This window comes from Camelus dromedarius, chromosome X, assembly GCF_036321535.1.
Source record: "Camelus dromedarius isolate mCamDro1 chromosome X, mCamDro1.pat, whole genome shotgun sequence".
NCBI classification, from domain to species: Eukaryota; Metazoa; Chordata; class Mammalia; order Artiodactyla; family Camelidae; genus Camelus; species Camelus dromedarius.
Genome location: NC_087472.1, coordinates 114,143,465 through 114,162,703, shown reverse-complemented (window position 1 = coordinate 114,162,703; position 19,239 = coordinate 114,143,465). Strand labels below are relative to the sequence as shown.

General features: G+C 60.4%; 1 protein-coding gene across 2 annotated transcripts in view; it reads left to right on the top strand.

The window, feature by feature from the left end:
• Positions 1-2,797: 2,797 nt before the first annotated feature.
• The window catches only part of LOC105103739 (PI-PLC X domain-containing protein 1), an 18,329-nt gene continuing 1,887 nt past the window's right edge, over positions 2,798-19,239 (top strand). Inside the window, exons 1-7 of one of the 2 annotated variants that reach the window (XM_010997360.3) lie at positions 2,798-2,937; positions 6,241-6,385; positions 10,539-10,675; positions 13,577-13,705; positions 14,509-14,664; positions 15,433-15,616; positions 18,778-19,223. In XM_010997360.3, coding sequence (XP_010995662.1) covers positions 6,259-6,385; positions 10,539-10,675; positions 13,577-13,705; positions 14,509-14,664; positions 15,433-15,616; positions 18,778-19,016 — 972 coding nt within the window. In that variant the 5' untranslated portion in view covers positions 2,798-2,937; positions 6,241-6,258 and the 3' untranslated portion in view covers positions 19,017-19,223. Of the gene's footprint in view, positions 2,938-6,147; positions 6,386-10,538; positions 10,676-13,576; positions 13,706-14,508; positions 14,665-15,432; positions 15,617-18,777; positions 19,224-19,239 lie in introns of those variants that run through there. The other variant, XM_064482659.1, reaches the window with a different exon arrangement.

Below are 19,239 nucleotides of genomic sequence, written 5' to 3'. Positions count from 1 at the left end.
TCCTGGGCTCTCTGTGTGCCTGGAGTCATTGACACCTTAACCGCCACCCCCACGGCAGGACCCTTCGCATACCTGCATTTCTGCAGCATAAAAATATCTCTTTATGTGTGTTTACCCTGGCAGAACTCATCACCCCTGGAGATAGCCCTGTCCACAATACCCCAGGTGGACAGGCATCACATCCTGCCCTTATCAAAGTCGGGGACAGAGCTTACAGCCAATCAGGTACCTGTGCACAAACTCATCATGCAGCCCCCTCCCTCAATAACAGACCCGGCACTCCCACCCTCGGCACACAGAAACACACTTTCATCTGTGTGGCCTGCTGTTGCCTATAGCAGCATGCCCACTAAACTTCCCTAAACTTTCCTCGGTCTCTGGTAATTCTTTTACTAACCCACGTCACTGGCCTACCACAGAAGGTGACACAGCCCGAAACCTCAGAACTTCTGACCTCAGGAGGGGCTGGCACTGCGGCTGCTCCATAAAAGAGAGCAGAGGTGGCCTCCCCAGCTGGGACACAAACACCTTACGGCAGCCTCGCCCTCGCTGTCACATCACCCCCGTGGGGTGTGAGGGGAGGAGGGACTGAGGCACGTGTTGGTTCCTATGCAGGATGGTAGGGCCTCAGCTGTATCCCCCCAAATTCACGTGCTAAATCCCTAACCCACAGGGCCCCAGGATGTGACTGTATTAAAGATGGGGTTTTTAAAGAGGTGATCAAGGTAAACCGGGGTCACGAGGGTAGACTCTAATCCGATAGGACTGATGTCCTACAGGAAGAGATTAGGACACCCACAGGCACAGAGGGGAGACCATGTGAGGACATTCAGAGAAGACAGTCATCTACACGCCAGTGTGAGAGGCCTCAGGAGAAGCTAGCCTGCATGCAGACACCTTGAGGTCAAACTTACAGCATCCAGGATGTGGGGAGGCCTGTGGTATTTGTTGTGGCAGCCCGAGCAGACTCACACAGGGTAAATCAGGTCTCAGACCAGACAGAGCCCACTCTCCATCCCCCTGTACCTGAGTTACAGGAGCCTCGGGGAGAGAAAGAGCTTCTGGCCTCAGTACAGCTGGGAGGGCTGCATGGAGGAGGCAGCCTCTGAGCTGGGCTGGAGGAAGGAGGTGGAGGGCAGAGTCAGGCAGGGGAAGCAGCTGCAGGAAACAGACCCTGTGTTAGGCCCTGCAGCTTCTGCAACAGCTTCCACAGAAGTCTGGTAGGTCACAGTCCCACGTAGTCTGCCTGGGCTGGTGCAGGTGTGGGCAGGGCGGTTCCTTCGGGGGGCTCCAGGGGAGGGTCCCTGTCCTGTCTTTCCAAGGAGCCCTGCATCCTTGGCTCGGGAATATTGCCCCCAGGGCAAAGCCAGCAATGGTGGGGGAGCCCTTCCCACAGAATCGCTGACCCCCCTCCTGCCCCTCATCCACGTTTACAGCCCTGTGATTGCACCGCCCATCTGGGTGATGAGGAAACTCCCCCTGCTCCACACTCAGCTGTTCTGCAACCTAATTCCCCTCTGCTGGGGAGCCTGATGAAGTCCCAGGCTCCAGGATTTGACAATGTTGGGCCATGATTCTTCCCCCTGGAGGCAGGAGGGTGAAGGGCAGGAGGAGACCTCACCTGGAGGAAGGTGGGCATTGGCCAGGAGGGACGGTCTACTCTGCAGGCAGTGTGGGGAGTGGGGGGGGGGGGGAGGAAGCCCAGGCCCCCTTTTACAAGCTCCACCTGGGGCCCTGGGCTGTGGAGGGCGCAGAGGGGAGAGCTCGGGACCAGAGGAGGAGGGGAGAGCAAAGGTGGGGGGAGGGCAGGAAATGTAAGGGGTGGGAGGGAGGGAAAGAGGAGTCGGATGGATGCTGCTGGACAGCTGAATGGACATCCCCATAAGAGGACAGTGTCCCCAAGTCTACCTGTGGTGGTGACTGAGGGTCAAGGGTGCTGGTCAGAGGGGGAGGGAGGCCCCCTGGAGAACTCACTCAGTCAGCCCTCTGAGCTGCCCTGGCTGGTGTTTGTCCACGTGTCCCGTTGACCTCCTGCCAGCATGGGAGTCCATATAGGTGGACAAGGCTCTTTGCTGACTGGACGACTGACCAAGAGGAGCAGACGGGGATGGGGGTGTGTGAGGGACTGACCCTACTGGGCTGTGGTCAGCTCGGGCCAGTGTCAGGGGCAACCAGGTCTGCAGGTGTGGACATGCCCTGGGGACCCTCTTGTGCCCCTGAGGCCACACACTCTGGTCATGGCTGGGACAAGGGCCACTCAGGGCAGAAGGGCTGGCACTTCAGTGGAGGACCTGGCCGTTTGCTGACCAACGTGCTCAGACATCAAAGGCAAGGGCACCGCGGGGATGAGGAAACAGCGCCCTGTGCAGAGAGTCTTGTTTGCTCCAGCCCTGGGGTCCAGTGACCGCAAAGATGGACAGTGGCCAGAGCTCGGCCAGGCAGCCAGGTCATCCTCACATCCAGTCCACTGGCCTCTGGGCCCCACGGTCACACCCAGGACCTCCTGGGGTCCCCATCCTCTGACCACTGGACCCTGAGGTCACACTCGGGACATCCTCCTGTCCCTGTCCTCTGACCTCTAGGCCTGATGGTCACACTCAAACATCCTCACGTCCTGTCATCTGACCACTGGATGCCCTGGTCACAGTCAGGATGCCCTCACATCCCCTGTGAGGATCAGGTTCCTACAGACTACCCCCACAGTGGGGTCTCCTCTGGAGTTGCAGCGTTGCCGCCGGCCCGTCCTGGGGCTGGGGCAGGTCAGCTCTGGGAGGCGCTCCTCGCCCTCCTCCCGCCCTCGCGCCCCGCAGGAGTGGGTGTTCCTGGCGTCCAATCACAGCCAGGAGTGCTTTAGGAAGTGCCTGGGGCTCCCACAGGATACACGGGGAAGAGGCTGGAGCTGCAGCCAGAAACACTGCTGGGTTCTGCGGCCTCGCGGTAAGTACCAGAGTCTGAATTCAGAGACCCCTGGGGAGAGGAGGCAGGCGTGCCTCCAGGTGGGGTGGAGGTCCTGGGTGTTCCGCCCTCCTGCCCCTCAGTTCCTGGCTCCTCCCTCCTCCCCGGGACCCAAAGGCCGGAGGGGCAGCGAGAGGGGCTGGAGGGCCAGGACCACCGAGGGAAAGCGACCACTCACAGGCGCTGTGTCCCCGCACAGAGGTGTGAGCCCTGCTGGGCCAGAGCCCCTGAGCCCACAGGAGCCCCTCAGGGGGGCCGTGACAACCCACAGTCTCCTGTGCTGCTGACCCAGGGGGTCGGAGAATAACTTGTTGACCGAGGTCCCTGTCCTGTCCTTGGGCTGTGGGGGCAGGGCCATCAAGGCGGGTTGGGTTCAGGAGACCACTGAGTGTTTGGGGAGCCCAGAGAGCCCCTGGGGGACCAGGTGACTGGGGGCCTGTGAGCGATCCGGGGACCCGCTGAGCACTGGGGGGCCCAGGTGAGGACAAGGACTTTGAGAATGTCTGCGGGTTTGCCAGCACAGTGAGCGTTGCTACCCATTCATTCACCTGAGAACTATTTCCTGCGTGCCTGCTGTGTGCCCGTCACCACCTGCAGACGTGCGTGGGGAGGGAGCCTCCCTGCAGAGTCACTGGTGGTGGCGCTTGTGTCTCACCTGGCCACGGTGGGTCGGCAGGACTGGAATCTTAACTCATCCTGCGCCCAGCAGGGTCCTCCCCACACGCTCAGCTTAGTCCTGTGTGGACTGAGCAGCAGAGGGTGGGGTGGATCCCGCTGAGGACGGGCCCGTGCTCACGGGGGAGGCATCAGCGTGCTCGGGGGCACCCGCTGGCTGCCAGGTGTGCCGTCTGAGGATGGAGTTCGCAGCTGCACCTGCGGGGTGGGGATCTCCCGGGCGCTCTGGGCTGGCACCAGCGCTGAGCATACCTGACTGTGTGCTTGGGACCCAGAGAGCGGAGGTCTGCAGCGCCTGGAGAGCTGGGGCAGAGGAGGTCTCTCCTGGACAGGAGTAAACCCATGTGTGAAGGCCCAGGCGTGGGGCTGGCGTGAAAGGTGGCCTGATGGCGTGTGCACCAGAGGCCCCGACTCAGGAGGTGCCCTGAGTGGGGCTTCTGTCCAGTGTGAGGGCAGCGGGCACAGTTCGGGCTGGGGAGGAGGGGACACGTGAGTGACCAGTCCTGGATCTGATCCTGGGAAGGAGCGGGTCAGCACCCGGCTAACGAGCCCAGAGGGACTGGGTCTGTGTGTCCTGATCGAGAAACCGGGGGTCCTGAGTCTCAGCCAAGTCTTAGTGGGGAAGGGTCTCTGCTCAAATCTGTATCCCACACTCAGAGGGTGAGGGGCCTTCTGGACCCTCAGGTCGCCTTCAACATCGGTGAGAGGGCCTTGTCCCTCTCACAAGCGGGGAAACTGAGGCACAGGGGCTCAGGAGTGAGTCCAGGCTCTGGGTGAGTGGACAGGTGAAGACCAGGGTCTGCAGTGGGGACCCCTGGGGACACAGCTTCTCAAAAGTCCGGGCTTGTGTGGGGTGAGTGTCATTTACAACAGCATCCCCTTCCATGATGGGGGGACATACTCTGTCCCACGGCGAGTGAAGTGTTTTCATTCTTATGTCCCTCCACTTGCAGGACATCCGCCTGTGCTGGGAGGGAGGGGAACACGTAGACCCCGGGATTTGACAGGAGGGACGGGACACCCAGACCCTGGGCTGTGACGTCAGGGAGGGGACACTTAGATGCTAAGCTTCTTTTGAGGGGAGTAAGTTACAGGAAGGCAGCCAGGAAGCCCCAGTGAACAAGGGTGTTCAGTGGGGTTTGTTCAACGAGCGTCTTTTCTGTCAGTGTCAGCCTCCTTTGCAGGAGGAAAGCTTGTGCCCGGTTCTAGAGGAGACCTGCGTCTGCTGGTTCTCGGTGGCCTTCAGCCCAAAGTAACCCGCATGCCAACGAGGCCCATGCTGGGGTGGTCTGTTCTGGTGCCCTCACTCTGCACTGACTCAGCAGGGTTCTTGCTGAGACGGGGCTGTGCCCGCCCAGCAAGGATGGGCCAAGGTCGAGGTGAAGGACAAGGGCAGGGCCTGGGTGACACGTGGTTGAGGAGAGTTGTGGGCCCCTCCTGTGGTCCCGGGTGTGTGCCTGGTGTCTCTGTCCTGACCACCTCTTCTTCTTATAAGGATGCCAGTCCTATGGGACCAGGGCTCGCCCAAGTGGCCTCATTTTATCTTCATCACCTCTGGGAAGGCCCATCTCCAAACACAGTCACATTCTGGGGTCCTGGGGGTCAGGGCTTCAACATAGGAATTTGGGGAGCAGAGCTGAGCCCCTGATGGCATCCCACTGGGTGGAGGAGGTAGGCCGGCCGGCTGGACCCTGGTGGACGTGGTGCAGGCCTCAGCAGCTGAGGGACCTGGGGGGCCCGGTCCTGCCTGCTGCACCCCGAAGGATGCTTCTGTCAGCCTCCCTCCTGTACCTGTGCGGGTGTGGGCAGGGTACACAGACCTTATCTGCTTGTCCTGAGAATAAGGTCACTTCTACCCACGGTGGGCACTCAGGAAGCAGCGGCTACAGCTGTAATGGAAGGACCCACAAGGTCTCCTCCAGTCCACAGAGAGACCTGGGGGCACCAGGACCCGGACAAGCAAGGGAGACACTGCGGAAATGCAGTCCCATAGCTCACCTGCTCAGGTGGCCCCCTCCCCCGCTCCACGCTTCATCCTGGAGCCTCTCAGATCACTTTTCCTGCACCAGCACTGACAGGCAGAGGCAGAGCCCTGGAGAGCAAAGGTGGGGTGATGACCTGGGCCCCAGGTTCCACCACCTCCAGGATGGAAGCCGCCACGCCAGAGACCCCACAGGCACAGCCTGCGCCCCTTTGCAGTCCCCAGATGGGGCAGTCAGTGCATGACCAGAGGTCGGGGGGCCTCTGGAGGCCCGTCACCTGCTCTAGCCACCCGGGAAAGTGGATTTGAGCTCCTGGGTCTGTCGTCCCTGCCCCTCTATGTCTCTCCCTCCCTTCCTCTTCCGCAAACCCTCTCTTCCACACCCCCATCTGTCTGTCTGTCTGTCCCTCTGTCTCGGTCTCTGTCCAGAGCTCTTGTGTGTGTGTGTAGGGGTGTGTGTGTGTGTTTCTCTGTCCAGAGCTCTTGTCCACTCCCCACCACCCCATCCCACTTTCTGTTTGAAAGGAAGTCTACTTGTTCCTCTTTCTCAAAGCCATGCTTCCCTCAACCAGCACTGTGTTTTCTGGGTGCCCTGTTTTAATTATGCAAAACCTTATTTCCTGGGTCAGATCACAGAGTTGGCCTCCATGGGTGGGCGAGTGAGCACATCTGGCAGCTCCCCGGGCCTGCACTGCACCACGGAGAACGCGGACTGGATGTCGGCGCTGTGCCCGCGGCTCTGGGACGTGCCCCTCCACCACCTCTCCATCCCAGGTGAGGCCCCTGCGTTCCCGGCGGGAGACAGACCTGGGTGTAGGGACACCACGTAGGACACGCGTGCCCACATACACATGTACATGCATGTGCGCGCACACACATACAAGTGCGTACATGTACTCACATGCACACACCCGAGTGCTTTCCCTTCTCTGTCCACTTCCTTCCCGGGAGGCACGCGGCACACCCCTGAGAGAGTAGCTTCAGGGAGACGAGACGTCTGGGGGATTTGGGGTGATGTTGCCCTTGGCCGGCCAGCTCTCCCTCTGGGGCCCCGGGAATTTCAGGCTGCTTGTGCACATCCACGTTCCCCAGCAGAGCTCGTGTGGCATCTGTGCTTCAGCCTGCAGGGTTCACAGTTGGGTCCCAGCCCCGAGAGGCTCAGTAAATGGTCCAGGGACTTTCTAAGCAAATTAAAGAAGCTTGGACTCGAGCCCATTTTATTGTCAGAAGTGCTGCAGAGCTCAGCCCTGGACAGGTGTCTCAGCCTGGGTGGGGGCGAGCAGGAGAAGACCCCACGGTGACCAGGCAGGTGCCAGTGCCAGTGCCAGGGAGAGACATCTGTGCTCAGGACATTGCAGAGATGGCCACGGGCACCACGGCCGGGGTGAGGAGGGTCGCCGCCGGCCAACACCGTCCCAGTGACCTCCTGGAGGTGCCCGCGCTCCTTGTTCTCACCCGCACTCCTCCAGCCACGTGGACGCCGGGCACCTCGCTGGCCTGTGATGGCCAGCACTGCCCGCTGGCTGCCCTGGCCCAGCTCTTGTTTGCAGGGACTGTTGGACAAACAGAAAATACTGATTCCGTTGGACGGCCAGCTTTGTGCTATTTCTTGCTGTTGGGACATTGTCCGTTTGTTTTGCTTCCTTCATGACTTTCGGATTCTGTGCTGCCCTGCCCTTTGTAGGCGGAGGGGGCCCCAGGCCCACTCATCCCTTCGGGGTGTGGGACAGGCAGCGAACTGCCCGCAAACTTGGGTGCAGGGTCCGCCAGCCGCAGCCCCGCTCTCTCTAACCTCTGCTGAGTGCGTCCCTGCTGGGGACGGGGCTGCGGGGACAGAGCTGTGGGACGGGGCTGCGGGGACAGAGCTGTGGGACGGGGCTGCGGGGAAAGAGCTGTGGGGACAGGGCTGTGGAGCAGCTGGAGGACATTGCAGGAAGAGAGCCCCCAGGCCCTCAGGCCTCCCAGCCACAGAAGGGCCCTCTGTGGCTCTCCTGACCCAGGCCTCATCAAGACCCCCAGGCTGTTCGGGGACGTGGGTCCATGGGACCCTAGCCCCAGCTGTGGGAGGAGCCCCCACTGGGAGGAAAGCTGGCCAGGTGGACAGGGAGGAGAGAGGGCTGAGGCACAGGGGGTGGCGTGGACTGGCCTCTGAACAGGGGCTCCGGCTCCGCCCCTCCTGGGAGACCCCCCTCTCCTGACCCGTGGACTGCCCGCCTCTGCTCAGGAGAGGCCTGCACCCCAGGCACATCCTGGCGCCCTGAGCCAGGCCTGGGGGCTGTGCCTCAGCCCTCACTCCTCCAGGGGTGTCTGAGGACCAGCAGACACGATTTTCTCTGGCTTGGGGTCCCCCGGACCCCACATCACAAGAGGCAACATGTGGTGCCTGGACAGACCTGCCCCACTGGTCCCATGTCCTGCAGCAGGTTCTGGAGGCCCTGCGTGGCCCTCGATGCTCTCCCACACTGCCCGCAGTCCCCACCTGCGGGGGTCCGTCCCCCCGCTGCCCGCAGTCCCCACCTGCAGGGGTCCGACCTCCTGGCTCCTACTAGCTCAGCGTGAGGGCGCTGGTCCTGGAACGATACTCCCTGGAAACGTGGGAGAGAAGAAAGGAGTCAGTGTCCTTCACGCTTTCAAATGAATTTATAAATTTGGTGGAGGAATGACTTATGTACAACTTCGTGCTATTTTTGACAGTTTTTTAAGATGCAATTTGCATACAACGCAGTTCACCCACTTACAGAGTTCAGGGGCTTTTAGCATATTCACAACACTGAGGCATTGCCCTCGCTGTCTAGTTTCAGAACATTCTCATCCCTCTGCACATTAAATCATTACTCCCCTCCCCCTCCCCCAGCCCCTGGCACCACTAACCACTTCCTGTGACTGTGGATTTGCCTGTTCTGGGCGTTTCCTGTAACTGGAATCACATACTGTGTGTCCTTCTGTGTCTGCTTCTCTCACGGAGCATCCTGCGTTCAGGGTCCTCCCACGCTGCAGCCTGTGTCAGAGCTTTGCTCCTTTTCCTGGCTGAGTAATATTCCCCTGTGTGCATGGACCTCATTCTGCTCATCCATCCATCACTGGATGGACACTTGGAAGGTTTCCACCTTTGGGCTGTGTGACTAGTGTTGCTATGTCCAAATACTTGTTTGAAAACCTGTTTTCATTTTATACTCTGCATACTCAGAGCCAAACTTTAAGAGCATAGCTGATGCACCAGAAGGACATGAAAAGAGAAGGAGGTGGGCCCATCTCCCCCTAAGAACCCCAGTCCTCCCTCCAGGGCCCAAGGACCCTTCAAGGACGTTCTGTGCACACAGAAGCACCACACTGGTGGGCATCTGCCCCTCCCCTACGAATGGGAGCTGCAGTCCCCAGGTGGGCCTCTGCCCTGTTCCCCTGACCAGCCACCATGGGAATCACTCCTCATCAGTTCCTTGTGTGCCTCCAATATTAAATGTACATAGAGTCCCACTATGCGGACTGTGCGATTAATTTAACCAACACCCACTGAGGATCACGTAGGCCTTTCCCGTCTTGTTTCACCAAAAAGCGAGGTGGAGAGCCCCACGGCACACGTGCAGACCCGGAGCAGCTCCCTGTGGAAGGACGCAGGTTTCGCACCTGGACACCCCTTTGCCCAGTTCTTCCTGGAGGGCAGTGATGGCTTCCACCCAGTCCCCGAGTCTTTGCTCACAGGACGTATCACCTGTGGGTCAGTGATGGCATCTCATCCCTCATCACTTGTGCTTCCTTCATGGCTCCTTCTGTCCTAGGTTTTCTCAGGAATCGTGTAAATGTGGCAGACGGCACAGACCCCTCGTGTGTTGCCCTGCCACGTAGCCCCGTGGCCCTGGCCGACCCGCGCTCCCCTGGGGAAGCAGCCTTGCTCCGGTCCCTTTCACCCCAGTTCAGTGCTGCCTCCCCCAGGCTTTCTATGGCCGGACTTGCGGCATGTCCTCTGGGTCCCTGCTCTCACTCAGCAGGCTTTCTGAGAATCACTCAGGCTTTCACATCCGCCAGAGGTTTTCTTCTGTAACAGTATGGCTTAGGAGAAATTAAATCCTTGACTCGTTTGCAGTTCATTTTCCTGGGGCACGATCCAGTCTGCATTTTTCCAGATAGCCGCCCAGGTGTCCCATCAGCTGGGTTCCCAGCATGGCCCGAGTCCGATCCCTGGCATGACTTGGCCGACTTCAGAGAGGACAGGGACCCGTGGATGCAGGACTGGGAGGAGCGTAACAAAAACCCTCCAGTGACAGCTGTTGGGTACACATGTTCATAAACATCCAGGGAGCGACACGGCCATTACGGCTAGGGCTCCCTGTGTACAACACGCTGACGGTAGCCTGTTACGTAAGGAAGCAGATGAAAATTGCGTAGTTTGATCCTGTTGCTTGTTTAGAATATATGTAACTGTATATTTACATATAATAATGGATTGTCTCCACATATAAACAGATCCATTTATATAATATGTATAATGTGTATAATATATAATATAAAAAGACGTATAAATTTCTATATCTCAGTAGAGAATTTTAATTTTTTTTCACTTACCTATATGTTCTCATTTTTCTGCAGTTAACATGTATTCCTGGGTGTGTGAGTTCCCTCCCTTCTCTGCCTCCGTCTCCACGTGGCGTCTCCTCTGTGTCTGTGTCTCTCCTCTTCTGTCTCTTCTAAGGACACTGTCCTTGGATGTAGGCCCACCTCCTCCAGGAGGACCTCCTCTCAGGTCCTTCACTTTATCACATCTGCAGAGACCCTATGTCCAGTTAAGATCCTGGTCCCCAGCCCACGTGGGTGTGAGTTTCGGGGCCACCACTGCCTGCCGGTGCTTTGCGCTTGTTTCCCGTGTGCAGCTCTGGACACAGAGCAGGAGGAAGAGGCTAACGGGTGACATGTCCCTCGGGTTTTCCTCCAGGGAGCCACGACACCATGACATACTGCCTGGACAAGAAGTCCCCCATTTCCCACAATGAGTCACGGCTGCTGCAGTTTCTGGGCAAGACCCTGCCATGTGTCACTCTCCCCGTGGTGCTGAAGTGGTCCATCACCCAGGTAGGGGTCTTGGGTGTCGGGGGGGCTCCCTCCCCGTGGTGCTGAAGTGTCCATCACCCAGGTAGGGGTCCCGGGAGTCAGGGGGCTCCCTCCCCTTGGTGCTGAAGTGTCCCATCACCCAGCTAGGGGTCCCGGGAGTCAGGGGGCTCCCTCCCCTTGGTGCTGAAGTGTCCCATCACCCAGCTAGGGGTCCCGGGAGTCAGGGGGCTCCCTCCCCTTGGTGCTGAAGTGTCCATCACCCAGCTAGGGGTCCCGGGAGTCAGGGGGCTCCCTCCCCGTGGTGCTGAAGTGTCCCATCACCCAGCTAGGGGTCCCGGGAGTCAGGGGGCTCCCTCCCCTTGGTGCTGAAGTGTCCCATCAGCCAGGTAGGGGTCCCGGGAGTTGGGGGACAGCGTCCTCATCCCTGTTGGGGAAATAGGATTGAAGACAAACCCCCTCCAAGCCAGAAAGCCTCCCAAACAGATAGGGAAGAACAAGGTTTTACTGGGAACACTGTAAAGGCAGGATGGGGCGCATGTCAGCTGAAGAGACGCTGAAGAGATGGAAGATCTGCTCCCTTTGTGCAGCAGAGAGGAGAACCCCCTGCCCGACCGTGTCCACATGACAACCACTGAGGGAGGTGCCGGTTTGCATCTGGAGCAGGGAGGTGGGCGTTTTCTTCCCCACGTGTCTTAGACACACACCCAGGCCTGGAGAAAACGTGCCAAGCTGCCGGGCTGGCCAGAGGTCTCCTTGAAAAGGTGTACGTGCATCTGAAAAAGTGGCCAAATACCTACACTTACATGTTTTCTCCTGGAAACTCTCCAGGGACGGGAGTGAGGGAAGCTGGGTCTGCCCTGACTCAGCAGGAGAATGGACTTCTCCTTTTCAGTCTGTTTGCCTCACATCCTCCTCCGGCAGCCCTTCCCCTGTGTTGACGGCATGGACGAGGGTTTAGGGACGGGAGAGCAGCTGGGAGGGGGCGTGGAGAGGAAAGGGCCTCCCGGAGTCACCTAGGGGCCCGGGCGCAGACGGGCACAGAGCTGCCTGTGGTCCCTCACCCTGCGCACACATTAGCCAGAACCCCGGGCTGGGGGAGGGAGCACGCCGGGGTGCGGGTGCTGGTGGGGACACAAGTCCACCCCGGGGGCCGCCGACCCCCAGCCCCCTCTGCCTGCGCTGGGGCCTCAGTGTTCCTGCTTTTCTGCTCCCAGAGGCTAGTCCTCCCAGCGGTTGACTGGCTCCAAACCCCCAGCTCTCCTTTGTAATTGCTTCCTTCTGGGAGTTTCAGTCACACCCAGGGCTGCCGAAATCCCACTGGGGATGTGCGGGGGCAGAGAGGGAGGTCTGGAATGTTGGGAAACAACATTCCTGACTTGCGTCAAGCACCTGCAGCTGGAGCCTCGCAGGGGCAGCCCAGACCCCGGCAGGAGGGGCAGCAGGTCGTCTGGAGCCCAGGAGTCCGGCAGTGCTGGGATCCCACGGGGCTGGGGTCCTGCCGTGCTTGGGTGATGGGGAGCTCTGCGGGGGGGGGGGTGCAGGGGGTGGGTGGCACTGCAGGAAAGGCTGAAAGCTTTCAGGGACCTGGCAGAGAGAGAACCACAGAGGCCTGTGGGGAAGGATCCGGCCACAGGGCAGTAGTGCCATCCACGCAGCTGAGCCCACAGATCTGAGAGGTCTTTGGATCCGGAATACCCAGTGTCATCAGAAGGGGCTGAACATGTAATGCTCACAGGAAGACAGGACAGTGTGTGGGGGGTGGCGGGGATGGTCGCTTACTTCTAACAGGAACACCTGGGGGGGCGTGCACCCCCGCCTGAGGGAGGGTCCTCTGCAGGGTCCAGATCTCAGCACAGGCCTGGGCGGCAGGGTCACTCCCGTGCGAATTCTGTTGCCCCCTTTAGACTGTTCTGCAAACACTGGAAGAATGAGTGCCCATTTCACAGCCGGAAAGCGTAGACTCCACCCAGAACCGTAACCAAAGGAGAGGCAGCCGGGTAACAGGACTGTGCTGAGGACCCTCGGGCAGCTCCGCGCGGCTGCAGTGCAGGGTGGAGCGCGGGCCCCCGCTGCGCCCAGAGCAGGCCTCTTCCTACCCTCCCGGGCCTCGGTTTCCTCATCTGTCAACAGGGGTCGAGCAAAAGGGAACCGAGCTCCCTGCAGGGACACCCGGGGTGTGAGATTGCGCTCACTTAGATTCTTGCTTTCTTCCTCCTCGTCCTGTGTGCAGAGCACTCGGTGCCACCTCTTTTACTCTTCAGGTTAACACTGCTTTGCCCTTTATTTTGGGTAGAGGGGGTACCGTTTCCCTTCTGTTTCCTGTGTTTTCCCTTTTCCCGTTACTGCTCCGTGTCGAGGACGCAGCACCGTCTTCTCTTCTTCATGTTAGTGTTACTGTGGCCTCGTCCTCTCGCTCTGTGAGGAGGGGGGCCTTTCCTTCTCTTTGCCCCTCTCTGGGCTCCTTGGCTCTCCTAGTGCTGTTTGTGGGGTGGGGACCTCCCCTCCAGTGCCTGTCCCTGTGTGGCCGGATGTCCGAGGGTCCAGGTGGGGGGTCCTGGAGCCTGGCCTGGGGCTGCTGAACCCAGAGGGGTTCTGCCCAGTGACTGGCTGGGAAAAGGGTGAGGTGGGACCCTGCACGGACGTCCTGAGACCTACGTCAGGGCCCCAGGCATTTCCTGCAGGACGGGGCCTCACCAGGCACGGTCTGTGGCTCTACAGGGCCAGCGTCCCCGGGAGAGGGTTCCGGATGCAGGGTCCCCCCGAGTGGCTGCCTGAGCCCCGGCAGCACCACAGCTATAGGTCTGACTCTGGACAGCACGGCCATCAGATGGCCTCCCCCAGCACCGTCCCAGCCCCAGAGGGCAGCACTGAGGTGGGAGCTGCCCTCTGTCTCCAGCAGAGATGACCGACCTCTGTCCGCAGGTGCTGACCGTCACGGAGCAGCTGGACGCTGGGGTGCGGTACCTGGACCTGCGGGTCGCGCACATGGAGGAGGGCTCCGAGAGGAACCTGCACTTCGTCCACATGGTGTACACGACCGCGCTGGTGGAGGTACGGGGGGTGGGGTGCGGAGGCCCCACCAGCCAGGGACACCCGTGTCCACTCTAGGCAGGAGCCGGAGGACTTTAAGGGGACAACCATGTCCACCCCAGGTGGGAAGAGGCTGGCCTCTAAGGGGACGGACACACGTCCACCCCAGATGGGAGAGGGCTGGCTTCCGTCAGCCGGTCAGCTGGAATTCCTGACCAGCGTGTGTTTCTGTGTTTGCACTGGTGCCCTGGCCTCTGCCTTGCCTCCTGGCGTCTTGCTAAGTGGGATACGTCTTCCTGCGTCCAGTTTGGGGGTTTTCAATCCATCCTCTTGGCTGCTGGATAAGCCACCTCCTGTTCCACCCCTCAGTCCCCCGTGAACCCCTGCAGGCCCCCAGGGATCTGGAGGCCATGTCCCTGGGACGTCACTCTGCACATCACCTGCTGGCCCTCTCACGCTCCCCACAGCTTCCGGACCTCACACATTTACACAAGCGGTGTCCTCCGGAGTGTGCGCACGCACGTGCATATCTGTGCACGTGCAGGCACCGACGTACGTGCACACACACGTGCCCCTGCAGGCGCGCACACAAGGGCACACGCATGCACACACACACGTCTCCCCCAGAGCAAGGACAAGCTGGCCCGGCTGTCACCTGGGTGAGGCTGCCTCCCTCGAGGGCAGCTGCCCTGCTTCATGTCTGTGTGTCCAGGACCCGGGGAGGAGGGGATTGCCTGGGGAAGCCCCTTCTCACCCCTCACAAGGTAGCCTCCCCCAGGGAAGCCCCTACTCCCCTCTCACGACCACCCCTCCGCCCCGCCCAGGACACGCTCACGGAGATCTCCGAGTGGCTGGAGAAGCACCCGCGGGAGGTGGTCCTCCTGGCGTGCAGGAACTTCGAGGGGATGACAGAGGACCTGCACGAGTACCTGGTCACCTGCATCAAGAACATCTTTGGGGACATGCTGTGTCCCCGAGGGGTGAGAAGGGTCACAGCCTCCCCACACCTCTCCATGGCGGGGGCGGCGGGGACAATGGGGAGGGCGAGCTGGGTTCTAATCACAGGCTCCACCCGCTCACTTGGCCCCGCCCTGCATAACGTGGACATCATTCTGGTGCCAATGGGGCCACTACCAGGGTCCTCTGGACGCCCAGTGAGGAGACCACTGCCCTCAGGTGCACAGTGTGGCCCAGGGCAGCACCTGTGCTGGGAGGGTGTCCCAGGTGACATCATGGGTGCAGCTGCTTCTCTGGACCAGGGGTCACGCTGATGCTTGTGCAGAAGTCTGCACAGTGTTTTCATTCCCCGTGTCTGTGCTGAGTGTCCTCTGGTCTGTCCTGGGGCTGCTGCTCACAATCGGAGCCTCAGAACAGCAGATCTTCATGTCTCCCAGTCCTGGAGGCTGGGATCTGAGGTCAAGGTGTGAGCAGGGCTGGTGTCTCCCGAGCCCTCTCCCCTTGGGGTGTGGACGGCCGGCTCCTCCCTGTGTCCTCACGTGGCCGTCCCTCTGTGTGTGTCTGGGTCCTCACCTCCTCTTCTTACAAGGACCCCAGTGCTATAGGATCAGGACCCACCCTAGTGACCTCATTTTACCTTCATCACCTCTTCAAAGACATATCCCCAGTACTCACCCACCACCATCTCCTCACAGACACCCCAATATCTCCACCCACCACTGTCCTCTCACAGACCCCCCAGAACCCACTGCGCCACGTCTCACGGGCGCCCTGGTGATCCATCCCTCCAGGAGGTGCCCACGCTGCGCCAGCTGTGGTCGCGGGGCCAGCAGGTCCTCCTGTCCTACGAGGATGAGACGTCTGTGAGCCGGCACGTGGAACTGTGGCCCGGGATCCCTTACTGGTGGGGGAACCAGGTGAAGCCCCAGGACCTCATCCGCTACCTGGAGCACATGAAGAGCTGCGGCCGCCCAGGTGCGTGATGCCTTCTGCGCGGAGGTGCCACGTGCTGCCAGGTGCACAGTTTGCTTTGGGGCCCAGGTGAAAGAAATACGCTGTGTGTGTACATGTGCATGCACAGGTGTGTGCACGTGTGCGTGTCTGTACAATACATACGCGTAATGTGTGCACACCCACACAACCATGCACGTGCCTGTGTAATGGACACACACCAGCATATGTGGGCATGCATCTGTGTACACATACACAAGCATACAGGCCCATGTGCACACATACACATGTACACGTGTATGTCCCACGTGGATTATTTGTGTACAAACACGTACAAACTTGTATGTGTACATGTGTGTCTACGCACACACACCCATGCATACCAGTCAGTGCACACACATACACACACCCCCAATCTATATGAGGTTCTATGTGTGCACCTGCACCCTTGCACACACACACACACACACACACACACACACACACACACAGCACTGACGTGGCTGTGTAAACAGAGCCTCCCCAGGGAGGTCCACCACCCCGTCTGCTCTGCAGGTGAGGCTGTGCCGTCCAGCAGGACTGACCGTGTCCATGTGCACGTGGCTTTCACTCGGTCATGTCTATGTCTCCCTGCACACAGGCCTCAGGGACAGGAGTGCCTGGCATTTCTGTCATGGGCAGTGCTCAGGGTGTACACTCGTTAGCCTGTTTTCATAGCAGATCTTGAGTGGCCCCGCGACTCTGGTGGGAGACGGACCAGGGGAGGGAGACACTCAACCATATGCCCGGCAGCTCCACCTCCTCCCTCTCTCTGCCTCTGCATCTCTGTCTCTCCTTCTGTTTGTGCCTCTGTCTGTGCCCCTCCCTCTGCGTCTCTCTGTCTCTGTCTCTATGTGTCTCTCTGTCTCTCCCTCTGTCTCTCTCTCTCTGTCTCTGTCTCCCTCACCCTGTCTCTCTGTCACATTTTGCTCCCTCAGTTCGGGGTGCCTGTGGCTGAGCTGTGCACCGGGTGCCGGCCTCCTGCTCTGGGGAGGGGCCGGGAGTGAGGGGATCGCATCCCCCCCACAGTGAGTGTGTTCTGGCCGCGGGTGTCTCCGGCGGGGTCCCCTGCTTCATCTTCGTGGGTTGTCGGTTCCTTTAAGGAAGTCAGCCCTTTCCCGGCTGCTCGGAGGGTCAGTGGTGTTTCTGCGTTGCTGCACCGTTGGTTTGATGACGGGGAACTTGTGTCGCCTGTGGTTCACGGTGCAGGTGTTTGCACCTATGGTCAAGGGCAGGGCTGCTGGGGGACGCCCGGGTCCCGGGGCCCACTGCCCAGTGTCCTGTCCTGGGTCCTGCTGCTGATTGACTCCTGGCCCGTTTCGCATGGTACCATGTGTAGCGAGGAGGTGGCTGTTTTCGCTGCGCCAACGTGATCGATGATGGTTTTACTCAAATGACCCCCCAGTGTCCCCACAGACACGTCTGCTGGTGTCTGGGGCCTGCTTCTGCCCAGGCTCCCTCTGACCCGTTTCCACTAAAACAGCAGCTGTTTGCAGCCTGGACACTGACCTCTGGACACTGACCTCTGGGTTCCCTGTTTGTCTCCTGCTGTTTCCCCAGAAGAAATCCCCACTTTGGGGGTGCAGCTCTGGGGCCTTGTTGTTGAGAACAGCCAAGTGGTGGGATCTGGGGTGTGGGGGGCCTGGTGCCCACCTGGCTGGACCTTGAAATCAGCCGGGTCCCAGGCCTGGTGGTGCCAGGTTGTTCGGGAAGCGTCCAGGGTGAATGCCTGTGGTTGGATGAATGGACAGACAGACGTGGTCTGTCAACACAGTGGAGTGTTGTTTGTGAAAAGGAGTGAGCTTAGGACATGCGCACGTGGATGGACCTTAAAAACAAGGTCCAGTAGGTCAGACACAGAGGGACAGGCAGAGTGTGATTCCGCTTACAGGAAACGCCCAGGACAGGCGAATCCACAGACAGAAAGTGGGTTCGTGGGGCCAGGGGCCGGGGGCTGGGGGTGACTGCTCACGGGGACGGGGTCTCCTTTGGTGGGTGAGAAGGTTCTGGAAGCAGACAGAGGTGGTGGCTGCACAATGTTGTGAATGTGCTGAAACCACGAGCTGTAAAATGGCCGTATGAATTTTACTCCCATTTTTGAAAATCGCACCCGGGGCCTTCCTGGTTCTGACCTCTGCGAGGCCCTGACCTCGCACACGGCGGCCTTTCTGCAGCCCCACGAGCTGAGCCACGTGTCGTTAGGAAGCAGGGCCAGCTCGGAGGCAGCCCAGGGCGGCTCGGTGAGTCGGGGCCTCCCTCCCTCCCGGCTCTGGCTGAGGAGCTTGGACGGAGGGTGAGAGTCAAGAGTCTGCAGCAGCAGGATGGCCCCCACGCCAGACCTGCCCGCGGTGCGGAGCGCCAGGCCACAGGGGCACCCATACCTTCACCTGGGCCCAGCCCTCCCCTGACACACCGACTCCTGGGCCACGGCTGAGCGTCTGCATTTCCAAGCCCCAGGGGCCCCCTTGGAAGCCAGGGGGTGCAGACTCCGTACGTGGGGGTCTCCTTTAGCTGCTGTGACAGAGCCCACAAACCCCGAGGACTGAGCAGACGTGTGCTGGCTCCGGCCCACGTGTCCCAGGGCCGCGTCAATGTGGGCAGGGCTGGTCCTTCTTAGCTCCAGGGGACTCTGCTTCCAGCCTTTCCAGCTCCAAGAGGCCCTGCACCCGGGACTTCTGAGCCCAGGTCACACCCTCTTCCCTCCCTGACTCCACCCTCGTCTCCCCTCTTCCTGCTTCGTCTCCCGCCTCCCACTGCCTGGCCCTGTCGCGGCCCTGGGATGAGGTACAGGGCCCCAGATAATCCAGGTTCCTCGCCAGCTCACGAGCCTCAGATTAGTCATGCCTGCAAGCTCAGTCCCGCCACGTCAGCTCACACGTTCACAGGTTCCGGGGGTTAGGATTTGAAACTGGGGACAGTAGTCTGTGTGCCACACGGGGATCAGGACGTGGATGTTTCTGGGGACAGTATTCTGTCCACCACCCTGCCTGCCGTGAGAACTCAGTCTCTGTCCGAGATCTGAGAGTCTGAAGACGACAAAGACGGCACTCGAGGGAGGGCTGACGGGCGCAGCCGGGACTCGTGGGCACCGCGCCCTCTGACCTCCCTATTCGTGGGCACCGCGCCCTCTGACCTCCCTGTTGCAGGAGGGCTGTTCGTGGCCGGCATCAACCTGACAGAGAACCTGGAGTACATCCTTGCGCACCCGACCGCGTCCCTGCGGACGCTGACGCTCCCCAGCCTGCCGTACCTGGGCGCGTGGGTGCGGGAGCAGTGCCCGGGGCCGGGTGCACGGTGCACCAACATCATCACCGGGGACTTCATCGGGGCGGACTCGCTCGTCAGCGACATCATAAGACTCAACCAGAAGCTGCTTCAGGGCTGACGGTGCGACCTGTTCGAGCTCAGCACGCGGAGCTGCCACGGCTGCTCCTCCATCCCAGGGGGTTGGCCCTGGCGTTCCCCCGCACGTGGGTGAGGAGAGCGGGTCCCGCCAGGCGGGCGGGGCCCTCGGTGCCTCCCGGCCCCTCTGTCTCGTGTCTCTGGGGTGCAGTCAGCACGTCAGGTGGAGATTAAAGGTGATTTTGCACGATCGCATCCTCAGAGGG